Below are 14,017 nucleotides of genomic sequence, written 5' to 3' on the forward strand. Positions count from 1 at the left end.
CTCTCATTCACACATACAGACACACACACACATACCACACCTTTCATCACCAAAGACAGAATGGAAAGAGCCCCTATTGGTTGGTTTCCTTGCAGAATGAAGGGGGCTGTACAGGCACCAGTTACAACTGGCAACTTGTATTTCCTGACCCCAAGCATCCTAGCAACCTCTGAAGCCCAGAGCCGAGGACTGTCTTGTTGACTTGGGGGGAAAATATTTGAAAGCTGGAATTGTGGAGAGTAAACCTTAGATGCCTCTCTTCTGAACTCAGAGTGGGGACTTCTCAAGTTGGCCTCCAGTCCAGACATCTTTCCTTCTTCTCAGTAGTTTCTTTTTTTTTTTTTTTTCTTATCCATCTTCCTCATTCCACCTAGATGAGAGCCAGAGTGACAGCATGGTAGGGAACAGTGCAATCGGGTGACAGTATTAAAACTCAGTAGGGCAAGCCCCTCAAAACACAGAGCTCAGAATGTTGGAGGGTCTTTTAGGTTGTCCCAAAGGCTTGACTCTCCCCGTCTGTACTCACTCCTCTTAGCATTGCTCTTTGCACTGGGTCTTTTGGGTCATTGTCTTATTTCCATTTGGAGAGAAGCTAGTAATTTCCTAAAGTTTCTAAGAATCCAGTCTCTCTTGGGAAGGGTATCTCTTGGTCCCTTTTCCATATTTGGGTTTTTGCCTCTCGGATCCATCTGTGGTGGGAGTGAAGGTTGTGGGGGGAGGGGCATGTCTTCCATGTGATTAGGGAGAGCCCCCAGGTTGAGCCATCAATCTCACCTCATTTTAGCAAATTACTTCCAGGCCCTGATTTGGATCTTTTCCTAGTTCAATTCCAGTAGCTTTTCCATGTATTATCTAAATTAGTCCTTACCACAACTCTGCCATGTGAGTTTTAAGAGCTCCCATTTTACAGACAGGCATCTGAGTATCAGACAGGCTGAAGGTCATGGCCAAACAGTGGTGAACTGGCCAGAGCCAAGATTCCAGTCCAGATCTTTCTGACTTCAAAGCCTGGACGCCTCCCCACCACACTGAGTTGTTCTGTGTCTCCATGAGTCATTAAGTAGCTACAAGCGACAGCTCCTTTTATTCAAGTGTGGGCGTTGGTGAAGAGGAGTGCTACAGAAAGGAATGGGTGTGCTCCCTCTGCTTGCTCAGAGGGTGAAGCTCAACCAGCTGGGCCTGAGGTCCTGTGCTTTATTTGTGAAATGAAAGGCACTTCCTGCTTCTTCCTGTACCCCTCCCCCCCCCCCCCCCCCCCCCGCCGCCACCCCCAGCCAGAGCACTGCGGGGTCCCTGGTGGCCCGGCTTATATCCTGAGCAAGTAGGCCCTGACCTGAGGAAAGTGACCTGGATCTGAGTGCAGGGACATTCAGAGTCGAGGTCAGAAAGGAGACATCAGTCAAGGAAGGACCAATGGGATGACATGCATACCTGGAGAACAAAACAAGCAAAAACATTGCATGTTTCCTCAGTCCCTCAGACACTCTTACAACAACAAGAAAGTGCTCAGCTGTCGGAAGACCTGATCCTTCATCAGTGTGGAGACCAGAGGAAGGGCAAAGCCATGGGGGTTCAGAGAGCCTCTGCTGGGCAGCACAGGGCACCTGGGCAGAGGACGTCAGTAAGGAAGAACGGGCTGCATCTACCCACCATGCCATGCCCCCCATATCTGCCCTTTGCTGGCTTCTCCTGTGTGGGGGACAGACTTGGTCTCACACACAGGGCTGTGGTGGGGGATGGTTGGATGAACACACATGAAGGGACTGAAAACCTCAGTTTTGGACGTCACCTGGTTCCATTGGTATTCGGGCTATAGCCAGTGGCCACGGAAAGACAGCTCAGCAAATGTATGGGTGGTACTAGCATTTACGGTGGTTTTCATTAAGTTCATGCTGTGGGGAAAGCCTATTGCCTTAAGCACGATCACAAAAATTGATTTCTTAAAGGGAGGAAAAAAAACCCAAACAAACATCAAACACGTGTAGGAAATGTAAACCCATTTTCATCTACCGAGGGCAAGTAACTAAAAAGGTAGCTTTGTGAAAAACTAACACTTTTAGGAATATGATTGTGGTAACAGAGGACTTTTCTAATTAATCCAGCCCGATGTTATTCTTAGCCAAGGCAGGCCAATTAATAAGCAGGATAAATGGAGTGGAGCTTTAAGTAGAATCTGAAGACTTTGGAGAGCACAGTTAGGTATCAAAATAGAAGCAGAGCACGGTGTCGGTCACTTATTGGCAGGACCTGAGTGTCCATGGGAGCAGTTGTTCCAGCAGCTTCTACACTGTAGACATGTTCCTTGTACGTCTGGAGCAGGATCACTTGCCAGCCCTCTGAACATTTCATGGCCATGTGGCTAACACTGTAAGGAGTTGAAATCCCCTCAGAATATACTGGAACTTCACAAATCTGTTTCACATACATCTTCTGTCATTCATAAAGCTGAAAATTTTTTTTCTCCTTTAAACATAAACTATGATCATTGCTATTTATTGAGAGCTGTGTCCTGGGGTGGGGGGGGCGGCATAGGGGAGCCCTTCCGAAGCCTGACTTCCTTTGACCCTAACAGAACCTTCAGTGGTAGGTAGTGTTTTTTTCCCATTTTATAGTTGGGAATAATGAGGCTCAGTGAGATCAAGGGACTTTCCCCAAACCAGGACTCTGATGCGGTCCATCTGCCACCAAAGCCCCTGTTCTCGGCATGGCAGAGCCTGTAGAATAGCTTGAAAAACGCATCAGTGTCTACACTCTAGAGCCACAGGCCCTGCAGAGAGTTTCAGCATGAGGGATGGGGTCCGGGAACACACACCTAAAAATGCTACAAGCCAGGCCGTTAGTCCATTTGCTAAATCTCAGGAAGACAAGCCCACGAGCAATAACCTTTCTGTCTCCCAAGTGAACACCTCTTTGTAACCCGGCTGTCTTTTCCACTCTAGTCTAAAATCCATGCCGCACGGAGCCTGAGCGAGATCGCTATTGACCTCACCGAGACGGGCACGCTGAAGACCTCCAAGCTGGCCAACATGGGGAGCAAAGGGAAGATCATCAGTGGCAGCAGCGGGAGCCTCCTGTCGTCAGGTAAGCCAGCTCTTGTTGGAGAGCCGCCGAGTGGGGAACGTGGGAGATGCTGTTGCCGACACAGGACTCCCACCCCACAGTGGCTCCGGGGAAGACTGGGGAGCGGCTGCCGCTGAGGGCACAGCTTGGCAGGCTTGCCAGGAGCTGGCTCCGGTTGTGAGACCAAGTTTCTGAGCCAAATAGGCATCTGAGAAAACTGCCAAAAGTGCCAAAGGGTGGAGGAGAATAAGAAGCAGCAGAACCCTGCTGTGTGGGAACGACTGTTGGCCCCGTTCCTCTCCTCAGGCGCCCCCCAGAGCTTTCTGATGGGTGAGGGTCAGGAATGTCAAGTCCAAGGATAGGGTGGGGTGTGTTCATTTGTGTGTCCTTAAAGAAGAGTTAGATGGAGGAGGGGCTAAGGCGGGCTCCTGATGCAGAGCAACACTGCATCGTATTCTCAGGAGAACTCTTCAGGACCCTAGAAGGTACAGAAACTCTTGGCCTTTGGCCCAGAGAGTCTTGCGGTCACCAAATGCGGTGTAGCAGGGAGAGCAGTAAGAGCCCCCAGCAAGTCATTCTGTCATGGGTGTGCGAGGGATGGATGAGTTCTGAGGATTCAGATGGGGCAGATGTCCAGAATAGGGATGCCTTTCGCTTTAGTGAGAGGAAGGAAGGCAAGGTTTGAGGACCCCAGGAAGAGGGAGGGAGGCCATCATTGTTTAGAAATGTTAGAAAGTAACTAATGCAGGTCAGTCCCCAGGCTACACCATCAAAGGCTGATTGTTCTTGGGGAAAGTATACCCTTGCCTCAGCGCCATGAAAAGGAAGCAAGAAGTCTTTGTCCAACCTCATCTTCCAGAGTGTTTGCTCTTTCTTCTTCTTCTTCTTCTTCTTTTTTTTTCTTAAGATTCCTTCCTGTTCTAGCATTCTAGGAGCTGCCTCTGAATATTATGTCCTTAGTGTCACCTTTGTTCTATAACTGTTGGAACATCCCTCCGTCTTTGACCCCACCCCATGGGGGGTGGTGTCTAGGGAGGCCCCGCCCTTCACACGAAGCCTTTCCTTCTCCACTGCTCTCGCTTCCACCCCTGGTAATGAGATTCGGGATGAGAACCATAGCACCTTTATTCACGGAGGCATCCTGCCTGCCCGGATCTCGTCTCCTGCCTCCCTTGGCTTGGTCTAGATTCTTCCACCCCTCACGGCACTTCCTCTTTGTTGCACCTTCCGTATTGTGTTTCTCTCCTAGTTTTCCATTTTCTTTTCCCCTGGCACTTCCACAGTTATAAAAGGATGGAAGTGAAAATATCACCAAAGATAAACAAGCAAGCATGAGCAGTGGAAAGTATGTCTTCATAAGAATAAAAACCCGTCGGTCCCCAGGGTCTTTCCTAGAATCACGTCTACTGACTGCACACAGCAGCAGGGAGGAGGAGGAGGAAAGCCCGTGGAGGAGGAGAGCCTGAAGCGGTTTAGGTGGCTTCTAGGCTGGCTGAGTGCAGTCAAAGCCAGGAAGAGATGTGGGCCCAGAGGATGAAGGGAAGGATATGCCCTGCCTGGAGTAGGAGGCCCGTTTACTGGGGCTGGGGTGCGGGGGGGGGCTCATGGAGCTTCAGCTCAGGGGCCCACACAGGGCATGCTGTTCAGAGGCCTTGGGAGGGCCTATGTGTTTTTGTGAACATGACGCATTTTGCATTCTTTGCTTTCTCACCTTGAAGTGTAGATTACACACAATGTGACACAATGTTAGTTTCAGGCATACAGTGTAGTGATTGGTCTGAGGTCTGCTGTGCTCCCCGCAGGTGTGGCTCCCATCTGCCACCCTGCGACACTAGTACCATGGCATCGACTATATTCCACGTGCTGTCCATTTCAGCCCTGGGATGTACTGATTTCACCACTGGAAGCCTGGACCCCCCCCCACTCCCCTTCACCTGTTTTGCCCCTCTCCCCGCCCCCTCCCCTCTGGCGACCACCAGCTCTCCGTAGTTTTGGATCAGTTTCTGCTTTTTTGTTTGTTCATTTGTTTTTTAGATTTCACATGTAAGTGAAATCATATGGTATTCATTTTTCTGACTTTGTTTAGCATAGGACCCCCCGAGTCCACCCATGTTGTCAGAAATGGCAGGCTCTCATTCTTTCTTGTGGCTGAGTAATACTCCATCGTGTGTATACACCACATCATCTTTATCCATTCATCCATCAGCGGACCTTACATTGCCTCCATACCTTGGCTATTGTAATAATTGCATTCTTTTCCTCAAATGAAGCCACCAATATAAGCTTATAAGATCTCCCTCTGCCAGGTCACCATGGGGTTCACCATATACCCCTCCCTGCCTCAGAGTCTTCAACATGTTTTCATTAGCACAGTGAGCCAAATGATCGTTACTTCTGAGGCCTTGAGGTTTACAGCGAGCACTGTAAAGAACATTGCTGTCTTGTATTGAAGAGGGTATCCTACAAAGCCCCAGACCCCTGGGGTTATAGCCACTCTCAGCCCCCTGCTGAGTGGCGGAGGGCAGAGCCAGCACCAACCCCTGTGTTTGTACTCTAGAGACTTCTAACCCTCGTCAAAGCGCAGAGTCTGAGATTAGAGTCTGGATTGATCTGCCCACGGTCCTCCTTCTCCAGCCACACAAGAGCCCAACTTATCCTTGAGGCTCAGTGAGGTTTGCCTCCCTGCTGTGGGATATCCACTTGGAAATCTGGGTACTTTCTGAATTTGGTCTGGTTCTATCCCAAAGGACAATGGGTTCTTGCAGCCCGGGGCTTCTCAAACTCTAGGTGCATCAGAATCACTTGGAGGGCGGTTCAAACACAGAGAGCTGAGCTCCAGCCCCAGGGTGTCTGACTCTGCGGGCCTGGGGTGAGCCTGAGAATTGGCCTTGGTAACAAGTCCCTAAGAGATGCCAGTGCAGCTGGTCTGGGGCCCACACCTTGAGCCCCTCTTCCTGCTGAGGGAGCAATAAAAGCCTAAGGTGACAGGGTTGCTCAGGAGCACAAAACGCAGGGGTCCCCGCTTCCAGACCCATGTCTTGGGCTGTCTCCTCTGACTACTCCTGTCAGCCTCTGTGGGCACCATGCCAGTAACCTACCAGAGCCACGGACCCGGCTGCGCCTGGGAACTCCAAGCCTCCTGACCTAGAACGGACATCAGTCAGTCATCAGCCAGTGAGATCCAGGCATCTAAAGGATTAGAAAGCAGTCCATCTGTGACTGCCCCCAGCCTGATAGAATAATAGAATAATATCAAATAAAGCATCCTTATACCAAAATATTTTTTTAAGATGTTATTTGTGTATTTGACAGAGATCGCAAGCAGGCAGAGAGGCAGGCAGAGAGAGAGGAAGGGGAGCAGGCTCCCTGCTGATAGAGAGCTTGATGCAGGGCTTGATCCCAGGACCCTGGGATCATGACCTGAGCCTAAGGCAGAGGCTTTAACCCGCTGAGCCACCCAGGTGCCCCTTTATACCAGAATATTAAAGTGGTTTTCAAATGGGTGGTAATTTCGCTTCCGGGGCCCCAGGCTGAGCTGTTGGGAAGTTGTTGGAAGCAGCCGAAGACCTTGCCGTCCCAGCTTTTATTGGGGCAACATCCGTGGGCACGGACCCCCCGGACTCTCTCCTCGCCCACTCTCTGCTGCACTGCAGTGCAAGAGGAAAGCCCCAGGAGATGAGAAGCCCAGAAAGTAGGAGGCGACCAGACCGGGCAGCCACTCAAACCCTGCCCAGTCCTGCCAGCTGGAGCCGGAGGCTACTCGGAGGCTGAGAGTCCGTGGGGAGGTTTCCCTCCTGTGACTTAGAAAGACCATGCAGGGAGAGATCCCCCACAGGCAGGAATAGAGGCCATCAGTTAACAAAGGGAATCTCGAGTGTCCGCAAATCCGGTCATCACTCCCCCTGGGGCTGCTGATTGCTGGCCCTCCGTCTGCTGCCCTCACCTGGGGCACGCCCTCTGCAGCCCCACCTGGAAGGGAGGGTTTCCCCGCCCCCCATGGTGAGGACATCCAGCTGGCTTAAATAGCTCCCCAGCTGGCTGGTGTCCCCCTTGGTTCTTTTTGTCCTTCAGTGTCCTTTTGCCTAACTGTTCCTTGAGAATTCCTGAGTGATGTGCTCCCACAGATGGCCAAGGCACTGCTTTCCCAGGAGCACCCTGATTTTAAACGCTCTTTTTATTACATTTGCCAGACCCCATGTTCTACTTTGCATTTAGAAAACACGATGCAGGGGCACCTGGGTGGCTCAGTAGGTTAAGCCTCTGCCTTCGGCCAGGGTTATGATCTCAGGGTCCTGGGATCGAGCCCCACATCGGGCTCTCTGCTCAGCAAGAATCCTGCTTCCCGCCCCCTCTGCCTGCCTCTCTGCCTACTTGTGATCTCTCTGTCAAATAAATTAAAAATATATATATTTTTTAAAAAAAAGAAAACACGATGCATCTAATTCGGTATCCTATAAGGTCAGTTAGTCTTTTTCCTTCACCTACTGCCTTATGCTAAGAAAGAAAGAGAAGGAAAGAAAAAAAAAGAAAGGTGTCTAGTAAATATTCCTTGAAAATATTTTGAGAAATGAATTTTCATTTTAAAATCCCTTTTTCAGGGGCACCTGGATGGCTCAGCCCGTTGAGCATCTGACTCCTGGACACTGCTCAGGTCCTGATCTCAGGGTCATGAGTTTGAGCCCTGCCTTAGACTCTGCTTTGGGCATGGAGCCTACTTTAAAAAAGAAAAAAGAAAATCCTTATCAGATCAGGCTCCTGTTGCAAATAGCGCGCATCCTTGCTGTCTTCTATCCACTTTTTTGCCCCAGTCTATACCCGGATTGTGGTGTGACTGGGCCGTGTAACAACAATGCGGTATCGCTGTGGGGTGAAAACATTTTCTAGCTCCCCAAGCTTTGCTGGGTACTACACACAACATTTTAAAAAGTGAGAGTCCCTCTCTTCAGAGTGCTTCACACTGTTTATTGATGTTAACAGAGATAAAATATTTCTAGGCCCTTAGTAACTTTGAGGGTGATTTTCATATTTAACTAAAGACATGTAAATACCTTTAAAATTACAGGTATCTTGTACTTGGCATCTGAGGTATGAGTTGCTAGAGAAACAGAGCAGGGTCATTGCTATGTATGCAAGAAGTTGGGAGTCCACACTCACTAATGCCCTGAGCCAGAGGCTAGTTTTCAAAAAGAAAGGGTCCCACATAGTTGAAATGATTTATGGGGGCTTAGGGCCCGGCCCCCTAAATTCTTCGACGGTGATGCATAGGGCCCTGCCGTGTTAGGTCTGTAGGCCCCTGTCCTAGTAGACACCCTTAGAGGCAGTGAGCTGTCTGAGCCCAAGACACAAGGCCTGTGTTGGACCAAAAGGAATCTGCCTGATCCAACACTGAATGTGATACAGACCACGAGAAGGTTATAGAACCCTCATCCCAAATCCGTCTGTGGAGGGGCCTGGCAGCCAGGCTTGGAAAGGATGTGAGGACCCTTGTCCCCAGAACACATCAGCTGAGAGATGGTGTGGTCTTCCCAGAGTCCCTGGAAGAAGGGACATTGAGGTAGCGCTGGCGCCAAGGCAGGCCGCAGAGCCACATGCCCTGCCCTCTTCAAGCTTGACTCTGCCTAGAGGGTGCCCCCGAGCCTGCGGATGGACCAACTGCTGCAGGGCCAGGATGTGGGGGCCCTCTCTCCACTGTGGCCTGGGACAGCCAGCACCGTTCCTCCCCCTTTGTGGCCTTGGCTCCTCTGCACTCAGGTAGCAAATCTGCGGAGGTTCAGAGGCCGAGAGGACAGCTGTGGACTCAAACCAGCCAGTGCCCGTGTTCTCTGAGTTAAAAAAAAAAAATCCGAAATCTTTTTCTGTGGGACTTCAAAAGGTTTACACCTCTCTTCCCTTCCCCCATTTCTTGAAATCTCAAAGACAAAACAAAACAAAATAGATGGGAGAAGAGAAAAAAATGTAGCCACAAAACAGAAACCTGAAGAGCCCCTGTGCTTGTGCCTGTAGCGGTCTGTGCCCGGCCTCCCGCACCAAGTGACAGTGGGAGGTGGCGGAGGAGTGGGCCTTGTTTGGAGGCTACACCATTGGGGAACAGAGCTGAGGCCCTCAGGCATGTGGGGGGCTGAGCCAAACAGGGTTTTGCTCTCGAACTATTTAAAGAAAGTGGTGGAAACTGACTTGGAAGTGTTTTGAGGCCCCTGTGGCTTGTCGCGGGAGCCTCCCAAACCACAAAATAAAAGGTACTGTGTGTCCTCTCGTCAAGAGATGAAACCATGGGACTGCTGCTGGCCTCAGCCACCCATTTGCTCCAAAACAAAGGGCTGTGTTGTGTCTATAAATAGGAGTGAGGCTGTGTGATTAACGAGATGACGATTGAGTCATCATTGTGATCAGCAGGATTGCAGAGAATGTGGTGAGGGAGGGATCTTTGGTCTAAAACACCCCCCCCAAACCCTGCGGTGTGTGTTCATGCCCCAGGCCGATGCTTTCCATCCTGGGGGCACCGCATGCCAAGCTGGGGCCCTCACACCACCTGGGGTCTGTCTGCAACCATTACTCACCCTTTCACACATTCCCCTTCTCTGGGGCTGGCACTTCCTTCCATTGTTAGGAAGTTTATTAATAACTGATACAACAATGAACATGCCAACATATGACCTCGCTCCCCACCGAGATTTGATCTGATCGCATCAGCCAGCCTCAAGGTCACGGCTGTTCTCTTCTCAGAGCATGCTGCCTGGCGCTGGTAGGGGTCTCATTGTCTTTTGGTTTGTTCGGGGTTTTCTGTCCACTTCCCGTCTTGCCTCCCCTCAGTCTTTCCTCTCCAGTGTGTCTCTCACCAGCCCCTTAAAAGTCTCTGTTACCAGCTCCCTGCCGCCTCTGCTTTTGGGTCTGGGGATGAGCAGGATTCCAGGGGCTTTGATTTTGCTCAGAACCTCAGCGCTCTGCAGGCGGGCACAGCCCCGCAGACCCTGCCAGACGCCTGGGGCTCTGCCAGGCCGTGTTCCTGCTGGACTGCATGACCGAGGACGGCTGAGAGAGCTCCTTCTCTGTGGGATGGATTTTTCTGGGCTTGCTGGTGTAGGATGGGCCAGAGTCGAGACTGACAAAAAGGAAGAACAGTTGTCCCTTTCTGATCTCAGATGAGGGAGGGGAGGCCTAATTAAATCATTTAAAGTGCTCTATTTCTGCCCTTGGGTGCTGGTGCTCAAGGAATCGCTCTGCCTGGGAAAGAGAACCAGAACAGAGGAACCGTGGATGACCTGAGTGAACGCCGCTCAGTAATGAGATTCTAAACATTGGAAAAATAAGTATCACTATGGCCTCTTCTAGGCACCTCTCTGTTCCCATTTAGGCCAGCCCTCCCGATGCTGCGCGGGAACCAGTAGAGTCTGGGAACTGCAAAGATAGGCCCCCTCCTTCCACAGTACAGGAAAGGGAAATCGTTCGACTCACTTGTGAGCAGTAGGTTCAGCTAGAGATCGCACTTCGTGGTTTTACTAGATGCTGCTGCTAATTTTTATAATTAACTGTTCAGACCTGACCCTCCCCCAGTTCTGTTTGTCCTCATCACCCGTTGGCACACGGGCCCCGAGCAATGAAGCAGCCACCCGGTAGACCTCGGCCGGAGACCCTCGGCTGCCGTCAGAGCTTCTGCTTTTCCACAGAGCCTTCACGTCGCTGCTCTTGGAAGTGAACCACTTTATTTTTATAATTCCTGAGCCTGAATGGCGAGTTGTCCAAGCACACGTTTTACATATTAAAATCACATTTAGTTCTCGGAGGCCATTTCCAGTCCAGAGATGACAACATTTTCCTTAAAATCTGCAGTGTGACATTATTTCCCAGGGTCTCGTAGGACATTTTTTATGGAAGGAACTCATCGTTGAGGATTTGTAAGGGAAATGAGTATCTCTTCATCATGAGGGAGAGTTCAAACCTTTCCCTCGTATTTATTCCTGAGGTGTCTGCCGAAACTTTTCCTTACAGCTTTTATGGATCTGCTGGGAATATCCTCCTCCTCCTCCTTTTTTTTCTGCCCACCCCCCACGTCCCCAAAGGCTGAAACAGATTGTCATTTCCTTCCCTGACTTTCAGGACAACGGATTTCTTTCTTCTTTAGGGTACTATTTGTTTCAAATTTCCCCTCTTTTCAAAGAGGAAAGCACCCCTTCTGTCTTCTGAGATCAGCGGGCTAGTCACCAGATTTCCATCTGCATCCAAACAGATGAGCCACAGTTCCTGACAACATTCTCTTCATAGGATGCGTGTTCATATCCGGTGCTGAGAGGCCGAGGGTCTTTGCAAAGCTTGGAGCAAATTCTCCATCACAGCTGAATGAGGATATCCTTCCATGTGTTTGCCGGCTGGAGGGGAGCTGCTGTCCCCCCGCCCTCCCCCCACATCCTGCCCCCGGCCACCGGCTGCCCACGGGCTGAAGTCTGGAGTTCCCCAGCTGGGAAATAAGAAAGTGGTGGAGGCTTTTCCTCCAGAGGTAGCCAAGCAGATTTTCACCACATCTCCACCAGTGCCCTCTGCAGAGTTGGCCCCACAGGGTCAGTAGTTCTCTCCAAAGATGTCCAGGTACACACCGAAAGCGACTCTGTCTGACCGTTGAGCACAATAGGCAAGAACTCTCTGACTCTGGATGGATGGATAGGAATTGTCTTCTTGGAGGTCAGGTTTGTTTTCGTGTTCCCCCCACCTAAATTAATCGTTAAATTATTAGTGACCTATTTCTAGAAAATCCTTTAGATTCAGATTGAAACATGATAATAAAATCGCCAAAACCTAAAGATGGTCTTTTCCACCTGGTGTCCTGCAAACAGGTGGTTCCTGAGCACTAACTGGGGAGATTTCTAGAGCACAGATCTGACATGCGGCTTCCTGGCAGTGCAGCGGGTGGGGGGCGGTGGTGGAGTGTCTCAGCTGCTCAGACTGGAGGGGACCTTCAGCTCTCCAGGTGAATTACCTGCTGGCCCCAGATGAGGGTTCCCTCCTGTATGCAGTTCCCTCCCTCATCCAGGTGGTGTTGCTTGTCTCCCACCTCTTCCTGGTAGGCAGCTTTGCACACGCCCCTGCCCCCGGCTCTCTGAGGGCGGCCCACATCTGGTCACCCATCCCTTCCACCCCACCGTGCTCACAGACACTCGGTCTTCACTGGCTCATCTGAAGAACCCCTCCACTCCTTCTCCTCCCTCCTTCAGCCTGCACTGTATCCCATGCAGGATGTGGAAGGAGTCTGGGTGTGAAAGGCAGATACGATTGCACACTGCATCGTTTTTTACTGGGGCAACCCAGCCATGACCAAGACAGAAAGTTCCAGCTCCTGTGCCCTTTCCATTTGGGGTGCCAAACAGAGCCACCCAACTGGAATCCCAGCTCTGCTTCCTCGTGTCCCAGGGACCTCTTCTGTGAAAACGGTGCTAATGTTTTTGTGAGGATAAACTGAACTGTGATTCGGGCAGCTCCTGCCAGGAGTCTGGGAAAATCCACTTCCTCTCCATTTCCTCCCGACCGTCCTGAGGGCACAGGGTGGCCATGGTGCGCACCCTCCATTGGCTCGCCACGCATCTTCCCTGCCCACTAATGTGTCTTTTTATTTTATGGGGTTCCCTGGAATTGGGGTGCCAACTCCCCATAAAGGCCAGGTGTACCCTTGAATACAAAAACTACAGATGCCCACATAGCATTTATGAGGCTCTGACTTTCTTCAGGCGTCTTTCGGCCTTATCTCCCCCAGCTTCTGAAGAAGGCCTGTGTTCATTCTTGTACTGTAGGGGGAGGACTCAGAGGCTGAGAGACGTGGTACCCTGTTGCCAGTCCCTGCCGCTGCATGTCGCAGAGCTGGGACACAAGCCCAGACGTGCTCACTCGAAACCACTCCTGCCTCGGGAGGCTCTGGGCCTGTGTGTTTTCCAAAGAATATTCACTTCCCTCCTTCCGTAAATGTGGTATCACTTTAAAACTTGGAGCAACAATTCTATCTTTCAAAAGTGCTCACAGCGCCTCTGTTTTCTCTTTGGCTTCTGCACGAATCTGTCACATGTGGAAAGTGTCCTTTCCAAGTAGCATTTGACTACTGTTCTGCCGACCTATAAATTTTGCAGTCGTCGTCCTCTGACTGCGGAAGAGAAGTTCCATCCATCTTCCTGCTTCATTAATCCCAAAAACGGCTCAGATGAGCCTCTTTTAGCATCCAAACTGACACCCATGTGGTCCGTTGCTGAGATGGGGGGTAAATCCTTTCAGCCCTGGTCAATAATTAGACATTCCCTCCAGTTCGAGGCAAACTCTCCCAGTAACTGGGGATAGGGCCAGAGTTGGCAGGGTGCTTGTCTTTTCTGGAAGCCAGAATGGTGAAGAAGAGAGAAGTTGACACTGTTATGTAACAGCTGTAACACTGGCAGCAAGGATCGCTGGAGGCGGGCGCTACCTAAGTAAGCTGCTTATTAAGCAATACAATCTCCAAGTTTGGGAGCATCTTGGAGGTTGGTTAATTGGCCATTTTCCGGATGGGGACATCATGGGTCCAAGAGTTGAGTGACCCGAGGTCTTATACCAATCAATAGCAGATATATGATGGAAACCCAGATCCCTTCCCTGCCCATCACCATTCCTCTCAGAGGTAGCAGACTGACATCTTTTTTGATTTCCAAGAGGTGAAACTTAGAACCTCAGCGTGGTCTTGTGTGTGCCAAGGCATGCATGTGTTCAAATAACCAGAAATGGGTAAACCAGAGCAGTGGAGAACCTCTGTACCTTTCACCAAGTCCAGGTGCTGATGGGAAATGATCTCTCCATCCGGAATCATTTCTTGTTCACACATCTTTAGTTTGTAAGACTCCTGCTGACCTGAGGCCCTTCTCTGATTGAGTTTCTTCCTGGAGTCCTTCTGGGTCACTTGAGAATAGCAGTGAATCGGTGCCTCCCGACTCCTGGCCCTCTTGCTGGCCTCCCT

General features: G+C 50.6%; 1 protein-coding gene across 9 annotated transcripts in view; it reads left to right on the forward strand.

Annotated features, from left to right (window-relative positions):
- FRMD4A (FERM domain containing 4A) overlaps positions 1-14,017 on the forward strand; it is a 622,361-nt gene that overhangs the window by 567,888 nt on the left and 40,456 nt on the right. For all 9 annotated transcript variants that reach the window (XM_047739601.1, XM_047739605.1, XM_047739603.1 and 6 more), the window contains exon 14: positions 2,940-3,081. In XM_047739601.1, the coding sequence (XP_047595557.1) occupies positions 2,940-3,081 (142 nt within the window). The remainder of the gene's footprint in view (positions 1-2,939; positions 3,082-14,017) is intronic.

The sequence above is a fragment of the Lutra lutra genome, chromosome 8 (assembly GCF_902655055.1).
Source record: "Lutra lutra chromosome 8, mLutLut1.2, whole genome shotgun sequence".
NCBI lineage: Eukaryota > Metazoa > Chordata > Mammalia > Carnivora > Mustelidae > Lutra > Lutra lutra.